At 30.3% G+C, this 20,915-nt stretch overlaps 2 protein-coding genes and 1 pseudogene across 2 annotated transcripts; 1 reads left to right on the top strand and 2 right to left on the bottom strand.

Annotated features, from left to right (window-relative positions):
* Positions 1 to 11,017: 11,017 nt before the first annotated feature.
* Positions 11,018 to 12,009, bottom strand: LOC149511136 (uncharacterized). Its single transcript, XM_089755789.1, has 2 exons — positions 11,470 to 12,009; positions 11,018 to 11,340 (listed from the first exon to the last, which is right to left on the bottom strand). Exons 1-2 carry the CDS (start codon positions 11,750 to 11,752, stop codon positions 11,276 to 11,278), a joined length of 348 nt encoding a protein of 115 aa, XP_089611915.1. The 5' UTR covers positions 11,753 to 12,009; the 3' UTR covers positions 11,018 to 11,275.
* A 2,449-nt stretch (positions 12,010 to 14,458) lies between these two features.
* LOC111318566 (large ribosomal subunit protein uL2x pseudogene) lies at positions 14,459 to 15,214 on the top strand (annotated as a pseudogene).
* A 4,705-nt stretch (positions 15,215 to 19,919) lies between these two features.
* On the bottom strand, positions 19,920 to 20,385 carry LOC149511135 (uncharacterized). Its single transcript, XM_089755111.1, has 2 exons — positions 20,069 to 20,385; positions 19,920 to 19,971 (listed from the first exon to the last, which is right to left on the bottom strand). The coding sequence occupies exons 1-2, from the start codon at positions 20,383 to 20,385 to the stop codon at positions 19,920 to 19,922; spliced, it is 369 nt and encodes a 122-aa protein (XP_089611237.1).
* Positions 20,386 to 20,915: the final 530 nt, after the last annotated feature.

Below are 20,915 nucleotides of genomic sequence, written 5' to 3'. Positions count from 1 at the left end.
TTTTTACGAGTCCTTAAACTTTTCCTTTATATTAATTAATTCCCCCTCTGATTCCAAATTCCGGAGACAGTGTTGTGTTGTTGTATCTGATAGATTTATCGATCATCGCTCTATTGTTGTTGTACCAAAAACAGAGTTGCGGTGTCTCTCATTTTGACAAAGGTTATATAGTCTGTCGAATGTACTCTAAAATAAAATAGCTATCGTAATGTTTTTAAAAACTCCCTTATAAAACAATACTAGATATGAAAACTTTTTAAAAGTATAATTAAAAATTATTCAAAATATTTTTAATTATAATCAATTAAATTTTTAAACATTTATTTACAATTAATTAAATTCTTATTTTAGATTTTCTCATAAAAATTATGTGACATACCAATTGGATTTTATCGTGTGGTATTTATAAAGAAAGAAAAGAAACACATCAAAGTAAAGCAATTTTTTTTTTTTCATTTTCTAATGTCAATTTCTATGAGGAGATTAACAGTGATATTTTGTAATTTAAGTGACTGTAAATAAATGTTTTAAAATTCAATTGATTGTAATAAAAAATAAAATTTTAATGACTTGTTAATTTTAATTAATTATAATTTAAAGACTTTATATATATTTAAATCTTTGTTTTAATATTTTAGGATATGTATTGTATGCAATATTATCATGATGCTGTTAATGACGTGCCCTTTTTACATTCTTTATCTTTTGCAGCTTATTCAAACTAGCCAACAGTTTTGAAAGGAAGGGAGTAGTTGACTATTTTGTTTATTTATTCTATAAAAAGTACATCCTTTCGTACTAGGCTAACTCCTGTTTCTTTGAATAAATAAAATTTAACTCAACTAAAAAAAAGTGCATGTCTCACTTTGTCTGACATGCTAATGGCATAGTTTATATGAGCTTTGTTCAAAACTTGATGATTAATTTACGTAAGAAATTTGAAACTTTCCCAACCATCCATCCAACGAACAATCCCATTTGTGGAAACATATACGTCCATATCACATATATGGGCAAACAAATAATTAATTGTTGTTCGTTATTGCTTGAGTTGCAGAAGAGTCGTTACTTTGAACTGATGAAAATATAGCAAAATGTTTTACATTCAGATTAGCCAAATATTTAATAAGCTTCATTGATTCATTCATTCCCTCACAGAAGAGGAAAGGAGTAGCAGCTGTTAAGATTCTGACGTAGTATCATTAGTTTAAATAAAACATTGGGATTAACCCAACAGGGCTTTATTCATTCACCATCTCTTATATGGGAATTGATCAGTTCTTGGCGCATGTCGCTGAGCAAGCATCCAAACAACTTCCAACTTTCTTTTCAGTTATGGAATTTAAACCACAAAAAAAGTAAAACAAAACCTTGAGTTTACTGTTAATGGTATTTATTTATAATGGAGAGAAAAAAAAAAAGATTATCAGGGTTTTCTTTGGTGCTGAGATTTGAGCACAAGGCGGTAGCACAACCAAGCTTGCAGAAGGATTGGGTGTCTTGGATAGTGCCCACAGTTGATTGGGAAGGATGCAGTTCTTGAAGCATTCGATAGCGCAAGAGCCAGCTGTGGTTTCATATCGAAGAATGCAAGGAACATAGCAATCCCCATAGCAGACTGCAGGGCCAATTATTTGAGCTTTGAACTGTCCTACTAGAATTCCCAACACCAAACAAACCATCAAGACCGATGAAACTCCTCTTTTCTCCATTTTTGTTTCCTTTCCTTTTACAATAACAAGATATATAGATAGAAATCTTGGTGCCTCTTTCTTTTGTACGAGAGAGGCTTATATATAGACTTTAAGTGGTAACCTAAGCCATTATGTGGTCATCATTGTTAAAGTGCTAAATTCTTAATTTTAACGATCAAAATTCAATTTTTGATAATTTCAAGTATTAACAAAAAAAATAAAAATGATAAGTGTATGTGGTGGAAAACTAGAAATCATGCTCCACTTATTTATGCTTACAAATTGAAATCCAGTTAAGTTGGCAATATTAAAGAAATCTATCACAATGCCAAGGATTGAAACAGATTGGTCTGGATTACCTTAATCCAGAAAAACAGTATCTGATTGGTCTAATTCAATGGAATAGGCAAAAGCCAAATATCAAAGATTAAAATAAGTAGAATAATTAATTCTTTTTAAGAAGTAAAACATTCAAAATCTTCTTTCTAGATATGCTTCACGACTTCATTCCTTCCATTATTTCTCTAATTTCTCCAAATAAGAAACACAAAAGATAGTTTTATAAAACTCTTCAAACTTTGCTTATGCAACTATTAATCTTTCAATTTCATTTTGTGATATTAAAAGAATTTACTGAAAGTATGTTAAAAACGAACTCTTTAACTAATTATTTTTAGGGTTTTAATCAATTTATGTTTGTGAAATTTTTGAAGTTTACAACCTACGTATAAATTAATAATTCAAATAAAGATATATAAATGGATAATGGGTTTGTTTTAGTTGCCAAAATAATGGTTCTACCACTTTAGTACAACTTGACTATAATCACTCATAATTTCACTAATGGATCAAAGTGGCATCCCATATTAATAGGTAAAGCAATCCTGATGTTTTGATGAGGCATTGTTGCTGCTACCATTGTTGCTTGTCTTTTTATCTTTTGTATTCCTGGTGGAATATTAATAAAATATATACTGGCCAAAAAAAAAAAGAAAATCTTTTTATATAAAAAACCTTAAACTATATTTTTATAATAACAATTTATTTTTATATTTATTTGAAGTATTATAAGGGTTTTTATATATATATAAAAAGACAATAGTATGAGTATATTAAAAAGATATTATCATATGTGAAATTATATATTGCCAAAACAACATTATTGAAAATTTGAAATGTCGAACAAAAAATTGTCACAGAAAATGAGACAAAGAAAATTTTTAATGTAATACTCCTTCTGTCTCATTTTTGTTATTCATTTTTTTTTTTTTGGATATCTCAAAATTATATACTATTTTTTAGAATATTTAAAACTTTTATTTTTTTATATTTTAAAATTATATTTTTACTTTTTAGCATTAAAAATCATAAAATTTTAATTTTATAAAAAAAATTTTAAATTTAATATTAAATACATTAAAATAAAAAACTTATTTTTAAATTTCATGAAAATAATACATGACAAACATTTTAAGGAGGAGGAAGTAATGGGTTTAAGTGGGCTTATATCATGGGTTGGGGGTTGGGTGGGGGTTTGTCTGTTGTTACACAAATAGTCACTATAATCTATAGAGGTGAATTTGATTTTAATTGAGTTAATAAATCAAATCTCTTTTAATTTAATTAATCAATCAAATATTAAATAAATTTTGATCAATTTTTAAAAATAATTTTACTGAATATGTTTTATCCTTAATAGAACGGAGTAATTTGTAACATGGAATGGTAATATATAAAAATAGACATTTTATCTAAAATCACTTGTTGTAATTGTGTAATAAAGTAAATGATAAATATGGTATATGTAGGTGGCATATTATATAAAATAAATACAAAATAAATACGGTAAATGACAATCTCAAATTTTTTAAGATATTTTACTGAACTTATTCAATTGCATACATACATACACACACATACACACATATACATATATACACACACATACACACATATATATATATGCTAATGATTATTATCCAATATAGCCATGATAAAATTTTTTAATTCCATAAACATAAATAAAATATTCCATTTCTTTTTAATGCTCTAATCGGATTTTTAATTCAACATCATCTTCCTTATTTGTAATTAAATTGAATATATAAAGACAGCAAATATATATATATATATATATCTTTTGTAGAGTTTTTGAAATCATTGCTAGTGTATGAAATAATTATAATTCGAACAAAAATTTATAAATGGTTTAATGGGTTTTGCATTAATTGATAGCTAAAATAATGATTTCATTTTCACCACTTAAACAAGACTATAATCACCAATAAGCCCACCAATGGATCAAAGTGGCATTACATATATTATATTAACTTAAATAAACCCCGTTAATGATGTTAATTTGTGAATTGTGAATAATTGAGTTTTCTTTTTTGGCCATCAATTGAGTTTATTTTAATTTAATAAATGAAAAAAAAAATGTAGGCAACTCATTGCCCTTTTGTTCCACTTTATTTTACGTATTTTTTTTATTACATTGAATTAATATATTAGTGTTTTGTCTTCATTAAGAAATGAATTTGTGTTTTTTTAATTTTATATTGTGTTATTAAGAAATGAATTAATATATTGTGTTTTATTTGGACAATAATACATGCCAATTCTGGTGGATAATGATACATGCCACAAAATAAGATTAGAATATATATTTTAATATACTAATGGGCTTAATTATGCTCGTATATATGCTGGTGGTGTTTTGTCAATTTTTACTGAATCCTCTTCCACTTCTAATTTCAAGTGGACATATAATGGGCAAATACTATTGATTCTGATTTTTAAAATTCAAAATAAAAATGTATTAATTACCCGTAATTCTTGTCAATATAAAAATATAAAATATATTTTTTTAATTTTATTAAATCATATACATAATTATTATTAAAATTTTAAATTTTATAATTTTTTATATATATATTTTTTATATTATGTTCATATTATATTATCATATTGTAATTTAAATTATCATATATAACTGTATGTGGTAGAAATGTACTCCACTAGGATTACTTACAAATAAAAATGGAGCTAAGTTAGCAATGTCAAAGATTCATTAATTGCCCTAAAATAGATATATATGAACTAAACTGTTCAGTAGCCCAAAGCACAAAAACAGACGGTTTTGTATCAACCAATAAAAATTTTGACTGCCAATTATCCAAAATATCCCGATTAATTAATCTTAAAAACATAAATTAATTGCCCACAGAAATTCAATTAAACACACTTGCCACAATATTGTGCTTTGATTTTGTAAATGTCTTACCAAGAATGCTTTGGGATGACAGTAATCTTTAGGCATTGATTGAAATATTGTACTAGTATAATACAAAATAAAATAAAAAAAAAGTGTGAAATTTCAAACAAAATATGTCACACGAAATACGATTAATAATTTTTTAATAATAATAATAATAATAATAATAATAATAATAATAATAATAATTATTATTATTATTATTATTATTATTATTATCTTAAATGTGCTTGTTTGTATCATAGGGATTTTGTCAAATTTTACTTAATGCTCTCTCAGTCACTCCAAGTGAGACATATTGGGTATACGTTATCTTATTCAAATTTTTAAAGATTTTATATTTAAATATGCCTTTAATTTTTTGTTAAAAATGATATAAATCATTAATCTTTTATTGCATGTATTTTTATCATTATATACGTTACATGTGAATACTTATTTTTTACTTACTTTTAAATTAATAATTATATGTTGAATATATAGTTGTATAAATATTTAAAATTAATATGATGGCAAAAAAACCGAAATTAATATTATGGCTAGTTTCAAGCATATTCTTGAAAAAATAGTATTACATTTTGTTTGGTTCATCTCTCAATTTTATATATTAGTGTTTCTTTCTTCACCGGCACTCTCTCTTTATTATTGTTATTTATTTTTTTTTTTTTTGCCGGAGATCATCGTTCTCTTGTGGAATGTTGTTTGTTAAAACTTCCAACAATTTGTTTATTCATATCTTGGCCCTGGCTATGCCCCTAACTACTCATAAAGACCCCATTAAATTTCCTTTCCCCAAATTTTTGGTGCAAAAAACAATATTAATCCGAAAGAACATTGCATAAATAGGCTAAAGCACTTTAGCCATGGCAGTGTCATCCGAGAAAATTTCAACTTTTTGAATGCCATAATAAGTTGACAATACATATGCAGCATGTGTTGTTTTTCTAATATATTATTAATATATAAAATTTATTCATTATTAATAAATCGTATGGTGTTCCTTATTAATCAATTTTTTTGAAATTTAATTTTTGTTTATTTATTTTTTGTACTTATAAAAATTTATGTTTTTCATTAATAAAATGACATCATAATTTATACAATAATAATATATCATATATAATTTTTTTTAATTGTCCTACTACAGACTTTTATTTGAAAGGTGAAAGAAAAGCTTTTATTAATAAAAAAGAAAAACCAAGAGCTCAACAAATGAAAAATCTTTAGCAAAAATAAAAAAAACAAACAAAAATCTCCGTACAAACCAGAAAAACAAACGTGCAAGAAAAAAGAAACAGAGAGTTTAGATTTCAAAGTGATCTAAACCAGGCTTGAGGATCAAAACATAGCATACACAAGCAACTGCAACCAAGGCATATGCCAAAATGCCAATTCTAAACTATCTTACGGATTTGGCAATATATATATATATATATATATATATATATTAAGGATTGATGCGAACCATGACACCTGACGGGCTACCTGTAACCCGTAGAACTACCGATCCACAGGAGAACATAAAACCATGCACATTACGTGACGTAGCCTGGAAGCGGTGCCTGGTAACCATGCGTTTTGAATGCCCCATTTTCTCCAACTTGCTACTATCTTTTTCCCATGATTTAGTCACCAAGCTTTTGTTTATAGGACGCTATGAAATTCTTACAGAACTTTATGCATGATTAATGACAAGCAAATTTAAATTTGGGAACATGAGTCTGACCCTCCAAATAACAAATCATCAGTGGAAAGCAGACAAATCATTAGTCTTTGGTGACATAGAGTCATATTTATTATATAAACAGAAGTTATAGCCCCGATATTTTTACATTCAGATTAACCCGAATATTTGACAGGCTTTATTCATTCATTCCTTCACAGAGGAGGTAAGGAGCAGCAGCTGTTAACATAATTTTGACATAGTGTCATTAGTTTAAATACATTAATTGGGATTAACTCAAATATATTCAATAGGGCTTTATTCATACACGAACGGTCTCTTATCTGTTAATTGATCAGTTGTTTCCGGCGCATTTCTTTGAGCAATCATCCAAACACCATCCAACTTTCTCCTCCGCTAAGGAATTTAAACCAAATGATTAAAAAAATTGAGTTTATTCTTGTGTCTACTTAAAAGGGGGAGAGAAAATAAATAGTTACCAGGATTTTCTTTGGTGCTGATATCTGAGCACAATGCGGTAGCACAACCAAGCCTGCAGAAGGCTTGGGTGTCTTGGATAGTGTTCACAGTAGAATCGGAGGGAAGGATACAGTCCTTGAAGCAGTTGACAGCGCAAAATCTACCTTCGTATTGAATGGCGCACGGAATGAAACAATTCACGTAGGACAAGGCTATAGACCTAGTTGAGCTATGGACTGCCCAACTAGAATCCCAAATACCAAACAAACCATAAAGACCGACGATGCTCCTCTTTCCTCCATTTTTCTTTGCTTTCCTTGTCCTTTTGTTTGCAATAAGAAAGTATATAGATGGAAATCTTGGTGGCTCTAATTTCTATTGTACGAGAGACGTTTATATAGATTTTAACTGGTTGGCATTGCATGTGCTCCATTACGGTTATGCTTACAAATGAAATTTGGTAAGCTCACAATATATCAATGGAGCATGAGAAGTAATGATATTTCATGAAAATTTACAAAAGTAATAATAAAAATTTTTTACAAATTAAGAAAAAGGGTAAAATATTAACAAGTGAATAGTAAAAAAGATATAAATTTAGTTTTACTTATTTTATTTATCTAACAAATAAAAAGATTATTATATATTTCATATTCTTCATTGTTTACAAATGATATTATACTAAAACAATCATAATATTACAAGAAAAAGATCCAAATGGCATTTTATTGCTTTATTAATTTCTTTTGTTTTTTAATTCCTTGTGAAAAAATTTTAACAATCAGTTAAATCATAAAATCTTAATTTTTGATCAAACCATATACCAACTTTTGATTTATTGATCTTTAATTATAATATAGTTAATTTTTTAATGTGGTTTTATCTAATTAATCCAAAATTTTTAATGCAAGAAAAAATATTGGATTAATTGCCTGAAGCACTGTACCATGCTAGAGTCATTCAAGAAAATTGAACTTGTCAGGGTGAGTATTTTTTGAATGCCATAAAAAGGTATATATTTGGCATGCGCTGGCCCTATCAGTCCCTTGTAAATTCTTTTTTTTTTTAAACAAAAAAAAAGGTTTTATTAAGAAAAAAAGAGAGTCAAGTTCCCAACAAACGGGAAATCCCAGTGCAAACCATATAAACAAAGTAAAAGAAAATGGAAACATAGAGTCCCAATCCAAAAAGACATCAACAGCCACTAGCAAATTTTTACATTTAATTTTGAGGGGAACAATTAATTTTTTATTAATTTATCCTATTATATTATTAATATAAATATATATTTATATGTATACAAGACATGTACTAATAAAACTTATAAAATTATAAATTTTATCAATTCATAAATAAAAATACAAAGAAACATAATATATCAAATAAATAAACCCTAAGGACCAAAACACAGCATACACAAGCAACTCCAACCAAAGCAAATCCGAAGATGCCCAAACTCTAAACGACTAGATTTCCCTATCACGCCATCTCAAGCACGAGAAAAGCAGAGCACGACAACATCTGCAGCCAATTTTCAAAGCATCGGCATCAACATGAAAGAATAACAAATTTATTATTATCACCATCGGTTTATTAACAAATTGACTCATTAGCTACATAAATCGTTATCTCCAATTGAGTTTTGAACAAGAAAACAACAAACTTTTGTAGGAAAATAATGACTAACGTGATTTTTTCAACGGAATTATCTGACAATATTGATGAAAGCAGAAACCATAAGAAAAATACTTGCGACAAAACATCGTCAGTAATACACCAAAATCATCGGTTATTTACGCCGGATTTGATCCAATCTAATTTCCATTAGAAAATTCGCCAACCAATTTTTCAAAGAAATTTTTAATAATCAAAAAATATTTTTAAGATGAAATTCCTTCAATAATACAGTTGATTTGTTTTCAATACATGAAATTCGTTGAAAAAAAAAAGATTTCTCACGAAAATTTTGTAAAAAAATTTTGTAATCACTTTTTACAAAATTTTTGAAAAAAATTAAAAATTAAAAATATACTGAAAACTACATTACCAATAGATTTGTTGATATTATTAACGAAAAGTTTTGATGGTAATAATTTTATCATTTTCAACGAAAAAGTATTAATCCTCACTTTATCATACGGAGAATTTTATCTAGAAAACACTTATTATTTTTGAGGAAAAATTTCGTTGGAAAAGAGTCTCCCGCCCACTCCCCATGCAAGAAAACTCAATTACTTTTCTGAGCTTCCCTATCTTCCAAATATATCTCCATCAATTTATTAATTATCAATTCGGATTCACCTTCGAATTAGAGATCAAATAACCAACTTTACAAGTTTGTAAAGTTCATTTCATAGGAAAGTTTTCATGTCGATTATGAATACCGATATCATTTTAAGAGATTTCAATAGAATAAGAAATATAACATTTTCCTTGGAACGACTCTTCTTCCTACTCTAATTATAGTTACTACTTTTCTTATTCTTTTTCCTAAGATTTTTCAACTTATGCTTAAATCACATATTTTAAATACTTAATACGATCATTTTTATTATGATTGAATGGAGAATTTTGAAATTAAGTCATTTTAAAATATACCAATTCAAAAGAATTGCATTTCTAATTGCAGGTTAAATAGTTTTCCATAAAGATATTTTGAAAATTCAAGTTTGATAAAATAAAAATAATTATAAAATAAGGATAATGATATTAGATATAGGAAAAAAATTCAAGAGAAATATGAAATATGATATCATTAGATTTATAAAAAAAATATAGCTATTACTAAAAATAAGAAAAAAAATCAGGAAATATATTTTAAAATGAGTTTTTTAAGTAAGAATTAATTAAACAAATAAAAGTTGTGCTAAAAAAACAATAAATGTTGATCTTTCATTGAACTATTAAACAATTTCACAAATTCTACCTTAATTAAATGAAAATTTGAATTTTTCAAAATCTTTCATTCAAATTTCGAGCATTGTGAAAATTCTATTTTTATTTTGCAAAATATAATTTTATGATTTTAATTTCTTTGATTGAAATTTATTCCACCTACAAAATAATTAATAGGTCAAATCCACAAGCCATATGTGGCAAGTTACTACACTAATTACCACTATCTGGGAAGGAACCAGAGTAAAATATTACAATTTTACACTAATTTTTGACCATTGATATTTCTTTAATCCAATGGTCCGGTATCAATGGTCCCGAGATAGTCAACTAATTGCCCACATTAATGAAAGTCAATTATACCTACCTGGCAATCCTCTCTCTAATGATCTTACTCTCTTCCCATTTTTGCTCTTTCCATAATTCTCGCTTTTTTTTTTTTTTTAACAATCACGTAATTTTTTAATAGAGTGCTAAAATTAAAATTCCAATCCCGTGAAAAAATAATTATTCCTTTGTTATTCCTCTATCTCCTGATTCTTGTCACATGTGCTTATGATAAAAAATTTTCATTTGTTCTTCATATTCTCCATGTTGATATGAATGCAATCCATCCACTTAAAACAGACCATTTGTCCCGCCTTTTCCCTCTTATTAACATGGGATTGGAGTTATTGATTAATTACTACAAAGCCCAAGATTATTTTCTAACAATTTTTTTCACGGTAATTTATGCACTTTTTAAAAAGTTCTTAAAATGTGAATTGGGGCAATTTTATGGAAGCAATCATGAATTACTGTTATGGCCAATCTTCCGGATTTTTGTTTCTTCTGTTTTCCTAGATGATGAAGAAAATGAAAATAGTTTTAAACAAAATAAGGAAAAATAAAATATGTGCAATGATCTTCGAAAATAAAGTAGAGAACCAGGGCACGGGTAAGGAGGAAAAATAAAATATGTGCAATGAATTAATTAATGTTCTCTATTATTCATTAAACGAAACCAAAAGCAAAGGAAAATCAAACAATCATATACTTGAAAGTTAAAATTACGATTGCATAAATAAAAGAGTACGTTTCTCTTTTTTGGTGCAATGGAAAAACAATTATACAACTCCAATCCAACAATATAATTAAAACTTTATTTTCAACCCAAACACTTGAGCTGTCTAGGTGACTCAATAACATTTTACTTCATTCTGGGTACTTTTAGTTCCACTTATTTACTGTTCAACGGTGATAAAAAAAAAAAAAAGAAGAAAAGAGCGCCTAGTTGTTCTTCTGCTTGCAAGTGTCATAGCAGGAACCAACAAAGTTTTCGACTTTCTCAGCATCTGCAAAATCAGAAAGAGAAAAAAAACCCATAAAAATATTGTTTGAAGGAAATTAAATGGAGAAAAGAATTGCATATAATTCTTAGATTTAAAAATGTAGGGTATAAAGATAGATTTTAGTGTTTTTACCAGTAGGATTGTGAGCATTGACCATGGAGGTTGCACAATCGCTTGTACAATTATAGACTACTTCTGAGGGATTAAGTTCGCAGCCTACCATGCAGAGACCAACACAAAGTGCAATGCGGGCAGGAATGAGGCGAATCAAGCACTTGAAAAGACACTTTTTAGCACAGACTTCTTTCGCGGAAGCTAGATGAACATCTGCTAACTCACCTCGCCCATAAGTTAGAACAACCATCATCAACACCATCATGTTCACCATCATTCTCTTTGAACCAATCCCCTCCATCACTCCACTCAATACTCTCTGTCTCAGAGTCTCCTTCACTCTTGATTTTGCTAATGTTTTTGTTTGCTGCAAGTCTGTTGAAGGCTTGAACAGAGTACATATTTAGAAGGTAATTATAATTTTCATTTGCAGGATTAAATGATGAAATAGTGAGGTAATAGGAGTACATCCACATGGCACATCCAGGAATTAACTGATTTTGGATAGGATTTTTACCACTTAGGCAAAACAAATAAAATTTAGTTTTAATTGGATTAAAAGCAGTATTGATGGGTTTATGTTTGAGTTTGGGTTAACATTACATGATTCAAAAATTTATGTTACAAATTGTATATATTTTTTTCTTGAAATACTAATTTATACATTTTCTGAAAATTAAGATGTCAAATGTATAATTAATTCTACACCGTATTGTAAAAAAAAACTAATGAATGAGAATCTAATCCCAAGAATAAAATATAAAGAAGTTACTGTCAAATCATAAGAAGACAATCATTCACTTGTAAATCCAAATAGTTTAAATAAATAAATAAATTATAAATATTTCTTTTAAGAGTTTAGGAACATTCTATATTTGAGAAACAGCCAGACATGTATTACATACGATACTATATTCAGAACATAATATTAGGCAGTAAAATTATATTAGGCATGCAGCCAGGTTGCTTTCCTTTCTAACAAATACATACATATATATATGTCGTAAACATTTGATTTTATTCAAATTCAGAAATGGGTCTCGGTTTCATTTCAGTAGATATTGAGCCCAAAATCCATGTCAACTAGGCTTAAAATCCAAAATTTACCTTTAACCCAAAATTCAGATAAAGGCCCAAACTTTTAATAATAATAATAATAATAATAATAATAATAATAATAATAATAATAATTAATTAAAAAAAGGAGAGCCCGTGGCTGTTGGTGCCGTGCACCGCACTAGCAGTGGCACCCATGAACTCCCTCTGACTGTAGCCCTTCACACTAGGAGCATCACTAGGCTCACCCGCCCTTTTCACGGCCTTTTCAACAATGGCAGGTAGGGCAAAGTCTCCAAGAAACATGGTCTAAGCTAAAATGAAAAAAAGGACAAAAAATAAACAGAAGTCACATCAGTCGTCGCCACCCTGGCAGCGTGAAAGCTACCAGTGACACCTTGAACACCCCAAAAATCATAGAAATCCTGGATTTCGTCATTCTTCCCAGCTCTAAATTTAGAGCTTAAGCACCACGAAAAAGGAAAAAAAAGGGATAACCTCCGTTAAAAAAAAACCAAAAAAAGAAACCTTTACTAAAAAAACCATTTCCCTAACCTGCCAAAAAAAAAAAACCCAAAATCCACATTCTGTGGAGTGGGGAACCAACCCCAGAAAAAGAAACAAATCAAAAAAAAAAAAAACCAAAGAAAAAAAGGATGTGGTCGAAAGTTTACAGGCTGATTTAGGAGTTTCTAGGTGATTTCAAGGAAAAAGAAGGTTAGAACGAGAATCGAGAGGTTGAAAGGAGTTTGTGGGTGGCTTTGGAAGTTTTCTGGCAACCGACATGGTGACCAGTGACTAGTTACAGCAACGGACCACGGCAACTACTAGCCATTTTCCTGGGGATAGCCTAGCGTTTTTTGGTTGAGCTTGAAGTTTTTTTTTTAAAAGGAAGGCTGAAATGGTTTGAAAAAAAAGGTTGGGTTTTTATAGTTAAAAAAAAAAGGTTAGAATCGAAACGATGCCATTTTGGGAGTGGGACGATCATCGCGAACCCGAGACCAGACTTGAAGATTAGCGCGACCTAACTCGAAGATGCTGCAGCTGACCAGCATTGACCAATCTGACTGAACTGTCATCGAACTGGCTTGAATTGCAAAAAAGGGGTTCTAGACCGGCTGACCGACCTTGAACTGTACCGCACTGTTGATCAGACTCTTGTACGATTAAGTTAAATTTTTTTAAAATTTTTAATATTATTTTTATTATTTTAAATTTTATTACTATTATTATTTACGTATTTTTAAAATTTTAAATTTATTAGAATAAATATTTATTTTATTTATATTTTAATAATAATAATAATAAAAGTGAAAACAAAAAATAAGCGAAGATAAACAATAAATTCTTGATAATTTAATTAAAAAATTAAAATAAATCTCATAAAATAATATAATAAATAGCACCTAAAGAAAATAATACTAACAATAATTAAAAAAAAGAAATTGGTTTCTAAACTTTTGATATTTTTAAATTTGAAAAATAAAAAAAGTAACCAAAAATAAATAAAAATAATGAAAAAAATGTAAAAAAGAAAATTTTTATTTGAGGATGAGATTTTAAAGTATTTTGAGTAATAATATTTTAAAATTTTTTAAGTGAAAATATTATTTTTTAAAATATTATTAACGTATTGAAATATTTATAAAATTTTTTTAATATAATAAAAATATTTTTTATTAAACAAAAATAAAATTTAACTAAACAATTATTAAATAAAATAAAAATTAATTTAAAAAATAATAAAAATGATGAAAAATAAATTTTTTGTCCGATTATGAAGATTTAAGGTATTAAATAGATTATGGAGATTTAAGGTATTAAGTATAGTGATGTTTTAAAAATCTTTACGTGAAAATTTTTTTTTTAATTTTATTAATATATTAGATTATTTATAAAAATTTTTTAAAATGATAAAAAATTTTCCTTCAACCCCCATTTCACTTCTCGCTGCCATCGGTCGCCTGCGAGAGAGAGGTCTCCTCATAGCCGCACAAACTTTCACCGAATGGGTCGTGTCATCCGAGCTCAACGTAAGGGTGCGGGTTCCGTCTTCAAGGCCCACACCTACCACCGTAAGGTTCCCGCCCATTTTCGCAGTCTCGACTTCGGCGAACGAAATGGTTACCTAAAAGGTGTGCTCACCGAAGTCATCCACGACCCGGGCCGTGGCGCGCCCTTAGCCTGCGTGGTCTTCCGTCACCCTTTCCGTTACAAGAAGCAGAAGGAACTGTTCGTTGCTGCCAAGGGTATGTACACTGGACAGTTCGTGTACTGTGGTAAGAAGGCTACTCTTATGGTCGGAAATGTGTTGCCTCTTAGATCTATCCCTGAAGGAGCTGTCGTTTGCAACGTCGAACATCACGTTGGTGATCGTGAGGTTTTCGCTAGGTTTTCTGGTGATTATGCTATTGTTATCAGTCACAACCCTGATAACGACACAACCAGGATCAAGCTTCTATCTGGTGCCAAGAAGATTGTTCCAAGCGGCTGTCGTGCCATGGTTGGCCAGGTTGCAGGAGGTGGTAGGACCGAGAAACCTCTTCTTAAGGCTGGCAATGCTTGCCACAAGTTTAAGGTGAAGAGGAACTACTGGCCTAAGGTGCGTGGTGTGGCTATGAACCCAGTTGAGCATTCTCAGCGGAGTCGTCAAACTGTCATAACGATTTTGGGACCGTTAGACCTAAAATGAGTTTTAAAATCAAGAGAAATAAAAAGAGTCGCCACCAATCTTTGTTAGGGTGTGATTGGCCACCCAAAAGGTTATCCTTTTAATAAAACTATAAAAACGGGTTTAAAATTTATCAAAAAGATAAATTTCAGTCTATGAAAAATCATGTTGGGTCTGGGAGTTGGTTACGCGTGGGGAAGGATTAGCACCCCCACAACGCCCATAAATTGGTACCATTTAATTACGCGCTATTTTCGATGTTGGATAAAAATAGTTTTAATTTGAAATTTAACACTAATTCCCTTCACTTGAAAAAAAATAAAATTTTGCTAAAATATTTATTTAGAACTATGGAGAAAATCTTTTAAGTTAAAAAGTTATCTTAAAATTCTCCATCGCCTAGGCAGAATTTAAAATAATTCTTTTTGCCTAAGATTTAACATAATAATCCTTAAAATGAAATAATAATCTTTATAGAAAATAATTGTTAGTGACTTTCCAACATCTAGGCAGAATACCAAGAATTATTTCATTCGGAATGTTATTTTTGTTTTATTTTATAATATCACAAAAAGATTTCTTTTTTTTAAAGTATTATCCATTTTTTTTGTTTTTTACTATAAAATATTTTATCATCGAACAGCAAATTAAAGAGAGAATAATGCAATCAATTATCGATGATAACATGCCAACGTATATATGCTAATGAATGTCATTTACAATGAAATGCAATTTAAGAGTTGGATTCTTAAGTATAATGAGACCACCCCGACTTTCCAACATCTAAGCAGAGTTTATGTGCGATTGTTTATATTTAAGATCCAAATTTTATTATACTTTTATTTATTAATCTTATTATTAATGTGAATTAAGAACTTATGTGAAAAGACTTAACGAAGTAAAATTTCCTAAATATCCCATCATCTAGGCGGCATTCGAGAACAAATTGCTTCAAATAGAATTTTCACACATGTCTTTAGGATTTTTAGGACTTTGGATTTTAAGAGGTTTTGAATCTTAAGGGATTTTGGATTTTTAAGGGTTTTAAAACTTAAGATTTTGAAAATTAAAAAAAAGTGTTTAAGGTTTAAGTAAAACACGAACATCTCTAAAAATCTCCATCATCTAGGCAGACTTTGGAGAAAGTTTAATTTTTTTTTTATAATTTTTGAAAACTAATTAAAAATTTCTTATGTGTTTTTTTTTAATGAAAATTTATTCATAATAATTCTCCAACATCTAGGTGAAATTATTTGTTTGAAAAAATATTTTTTATTCCTTCCAACATCTAGGCAGGGAAAATAAAACGCTTATTCCATTATTACTATTATTATCTAAACATTTTTAATATATTTTTTAGTTATTATTTTATATTGTTTTCATTTTATTATTATTAATAACAATTAGATATTTATCCTAATAAATTTAAACATTTATCATGCATAAATATAAAATAACAAAAATAATAATATATAAAAAAAATTTAGAAAAAAAATTTTTTTTACCTGAACCGGACTGGTCAACGATCCGGTCAACGCTGGTCTGGGCAGTCTGACCGGTTCGGAGGTTGGATCGATGGTTTGGACGATCTGACCGGATCGACGATTCGGGCGACCAGCGGTTCAGACCGGTTCACTAGCGGTTCGTCTGAATCGGTTCAAGGCTGGCTGAAGCGGGTCATCGGGTCGGGTTGCGCAGATCTCAAGTTGGGTTCGTCCATGCGTGGATCCTCTGAGCTTGAAACGGTGTCATTTTGGTCCTATGTTTTTTATAAAAGTCAAATTTTTTTTCTTTCCTCAGTCTGTTTGGTTTCACAGAAAAAAAAAGCCCTGAGGAGAGGTCTCTGGTCTCGCTGGAATCCGGCACCGTGCCTGCGCCGGTGGTCGTGTGAGTCACCACCGGCGATGGTCGTCGATGATCGAAAAATGGTCAGAAAGTCATCGAAAATTCCTCTGGACACCCTCTTTCCAGATCCGACCTTCGCTTGGCCTGAAAGTGGCTTGATCGTCGTGAATTTGTCTTCAAAGTTTCGGATCTCTCATCTTTTCTTTCTTTTTTTTTTGTTGTGAACAAAAATTGATTTGTCTTCCTTCTTGCAGGTAGCTAGGTGCTGGGTTCCTCCCTATGGGGAGGAATGTGTTTTTTTTTTTGTGATTTGTGTAGATCTGTTTCATTTTCGGTTTGGGTGTTTTTTTTTTTTTGAGGTTGCTTAAAATTTGGTTTCTTATGCGTGGGAATAGGGATCTGTCTGAGGCTATTGAGGGTGTTTTAAGGGGGGAAGAGTTCGTCTGAGCTCGAGGGTTTTTGTGGATAGATCGAATGGGTTTTTTTTTTTATTAGAGAGACCAAAGAGAAGAAGGGGGAAGAGTTCGTCTGTTGATTTTAAAGAGCTTCAATTAGGTGGGATTTGGGTGACTGTAGGTGGGCTGAAAGAGAGTTGGTCAGGGGGCTGGTCGGGAGGCTGACAGGGGCGGCAGCGGTGCCGTACTAGCCCCTGGTTTTTGTCTCATTTCTTTTTTTAATTATTTTTTAATTTTTATATTTTTTAAAATATTTATTATTATTATTATTATTATTATTATTATTATTATTATTAGTATTATTAGTATTAATATACTTAAAATGGAAACAGTAGACCCGGATAAAATCGATGTCTACAGCTACCCCTCTTTGCACATTACTGAAAATTAGGAATAGGACAAAGATGAAGACAATGATTTTGTCCGAAAGCAAACCATGAATTTTTTTTTTTTACAGGTCAGGTCAAGTGATAAAGAAAGCGACATTATGAGTTGAAAAATAAAGAATCGATTAAGGCAACACCTAAAATCGAATAAAAGAAAATGATCGGGACGACACCGTGAGTTAAGGATTAAAGATGACTGGGACTAAACTGCAAGTCGAGGGAATTAATGAAATGATTGGGATTAAACCGCGAGTCAAAAATTAAAAATGACTGGGACTGAACCGCAAGTCGAGAGAATTAATGAAATGATCGGGATTAAATCGTGAGTCAAAGATTAAAGATGATTATGACTAAATCGTAAGTCGAGAAAATTAATGAAATGATCGAGATTAAACCATCAGTCAAAGATTAAAGATGACTGGGACTAAATCACAAGTCAAGAAATTAATGAAATGATCGGGATTAAACCATAAGTCAAAGATTAAAAATGACTGGAACTGAACTGCAAGTCAGAGAATGAAATGACCGGAATTAAACCACAAGTCAAAGATTAAAGACGACTGAAACTGAACCACAAGTCAGAGAATTAATGAAATGATCGAGATTAAATCGTGAGCCAAAGATTAAAGATGACTGGGACTGAACCGCAAGTCGAATAATTAATGAAATGATCGGGATTAAACCACGAGCCAAAGATTAAAGATGACTGGGACTAAACCCTAAGTCAAAAAATTAATGAAATGATCAGGATTAAACCACGAGCCAAAGAATAAAGATGACTGGGACTGAACTGCAAGTCAGAGAATGAAATGACCAGGATTAAATCACGAGTCAAAGATTAAAGACGACTGGGATTGAACTGCAAGTCGGGCAATTATACAAGACTGAGCTATGTGTTGAGAAATAAGAGACTAGGTACTCCATAGACCAACAATTTTGATTTTAAAGATTGTGCTAACATACCATCTTCAAGGCCATCATCTTTGTTTCGAGAAAAAAAATGTTGATTCTTCCTGATGTCTTATAAAGAAACCTTCTATGCAACTTATCGAGAGGCATGTAATGCATGCAATGATTATGATGAAAGAAAAGACAAAGATGTCGTCAACGAATTATATCATGCATTTCATCCAAGTTAATTCAACTTTTGATTCAATTCTTTCAAACTTTAAAAGCCACTTCCAGTAATCTCGTCCTTTTAAGTCTTTAAATTTTTTATTAGAAATCTCTGTCTCATAACGGACCAATCTGGCTTTTAGTCGCTCTAAAACCTTTCATTTTTTATTCTTTATCCCTTTTTTCTTCTTTGTCTTCAGTAATCAATCGATTTCGTTTCATTCTTTCTGCCCCTATATTACTATTTTTGTCATCCTCATATTGCATTCTCTTTTCGAGCGATGCATTGGTCTATTATGAGCTTTATTAGTTAATATCTTAATTTTAAATGACAAACGTAATGATTTCAGGTTCAAAGTTGGGTGTGCAATACGACCAGTAATAGGGTATTTCGGGTTTAGAAAGATAAGCCTTTCGAGACATAAAGAACAGTTAACTCAAAAGTATTTCAAAAATCAAATATTAATTCTCTAAATAATGAACATTTAGACGACCTCGGCTTACTTAGACCAGGTCTTTTCCCAAAAACTCATTACATTTGCGATCTTGTCACATGTGATTTCATATGACCAATCTTTGCCCCACATCTGTGACTAATGAGAACTTGCCTCCTAAAAGTCATCTCTTTTAATTCTGGTGACAATTCATCCATTCGGTGTCATTCTTTCATTTTCTGAAAAACTTTCTCCGAGCTTCACCTTCATTCAAACCGCCTTTACAGGTTTTCTTAAATGACCCAATTTGACTCAAATCGCCCTTTTCGAGTTTTCAATCTGAATCACTTCCTTTCTCTTTTTTTTTCATTTTTTTTTGTATTTTTATTTTTTTTCTCTTTTTTTTAGGCAAAATATTTTTTGACAGTGTCTGAATTTACAGGATTTGGTAATTCATCTCCGTCCATTTCTGTAAGGATCAGAGCTCTACCAGAAAAAACCTTTTTTACCACATATGGACTTTCCCAATTGGGTGTCCATTTTCCTCTATTGTCATGCTGACATGGTAAAATCCTTTTCAAAACTAATTCACCCTCACGAAAGCGTCGGGGTCGTATCTTTTTGTCATATGCTCACATGATTCTTCTTTGATACATTTGTCCATAACTGAGTGCTGAGAGCCTTTTCTCTTCACTAAGATTCAGTTGTTTGAAACGATCTTGAACCCATTCTGCCTCATCCAATTTTATCTTCATCAACACCCTCAGAGAAGGAATTTCCACTTCAATTGGTAGTACAGCTTCCATCCCATACACTAGTGAAAACGGGGTGGCCCCTGTAGAGGTTCGAATTGATGTTCTATAGGCAAGCAAAACAAAATGTAACTTTTCATGCCAATCTTTATATGTGTCGATCATTTTTCCCAATATTCTTTTGATGTTCTTATTTGCAGCTTCTACTGCACCATTCATTTTTGGACGATATGGTGCTGAATAATGATGCTTGATCTTGAACTATGCACATAATTTTTTCATCATTTTATTGTTTAAATTGCTAGCATTATCTGAGATAATCCTTTTCGAGAGACCATATCGGTATATTATCTCTCTTTTTATAAATCTACACACCACTGATCGTGTAATACTAGTATATGAAGCTGTTTCCACTCATTTTGTAAAATAATCGATTACCACAAAGATAAATCGATGCCCATTTGAAGCTTTAGAGGTTATGGGTCCAATCACATCCATTCTCCACATGGAGAAAGGCCACGGTGGTGCCAAGATGTGCAGCAGGACTGGAGGAGAACGAATTTATCTGCATAAATTTGGCATTTATGGCACTTCCTAGCATAACTGATGCAATCATTTTTTATTATAGACCAGTAGTAACCAGCTCTCATGATCTGTTTAGCCATTCCATTAGCATGTGTTCCACAAATCCCTTTGTGTACTTCTTCAAGTATCATTCTCGCTTTCACAACATCGACGCACCTTAGTAA

The sequence above is a fragment of the Durio zibethinus genome, chromosome 26 (genome assembly GCF_047325235.1).
Source record: "Durio zibethinus cultivar Kanyao isolate XHJ-2024 chromosome 26, ASM4732523v1, whole genome shotgun sequence".
NCBI classification, from domain to species: domain Eukaryota; kingdom Viridiplantae; phylum Streptophyta; class Magnoliopsida; order Malvales; family Malvaceae; genus Durio; species Durio zibethinus.
This window is presented reverse-complemented; position numbering and strand designations above follow the sequence as displayed.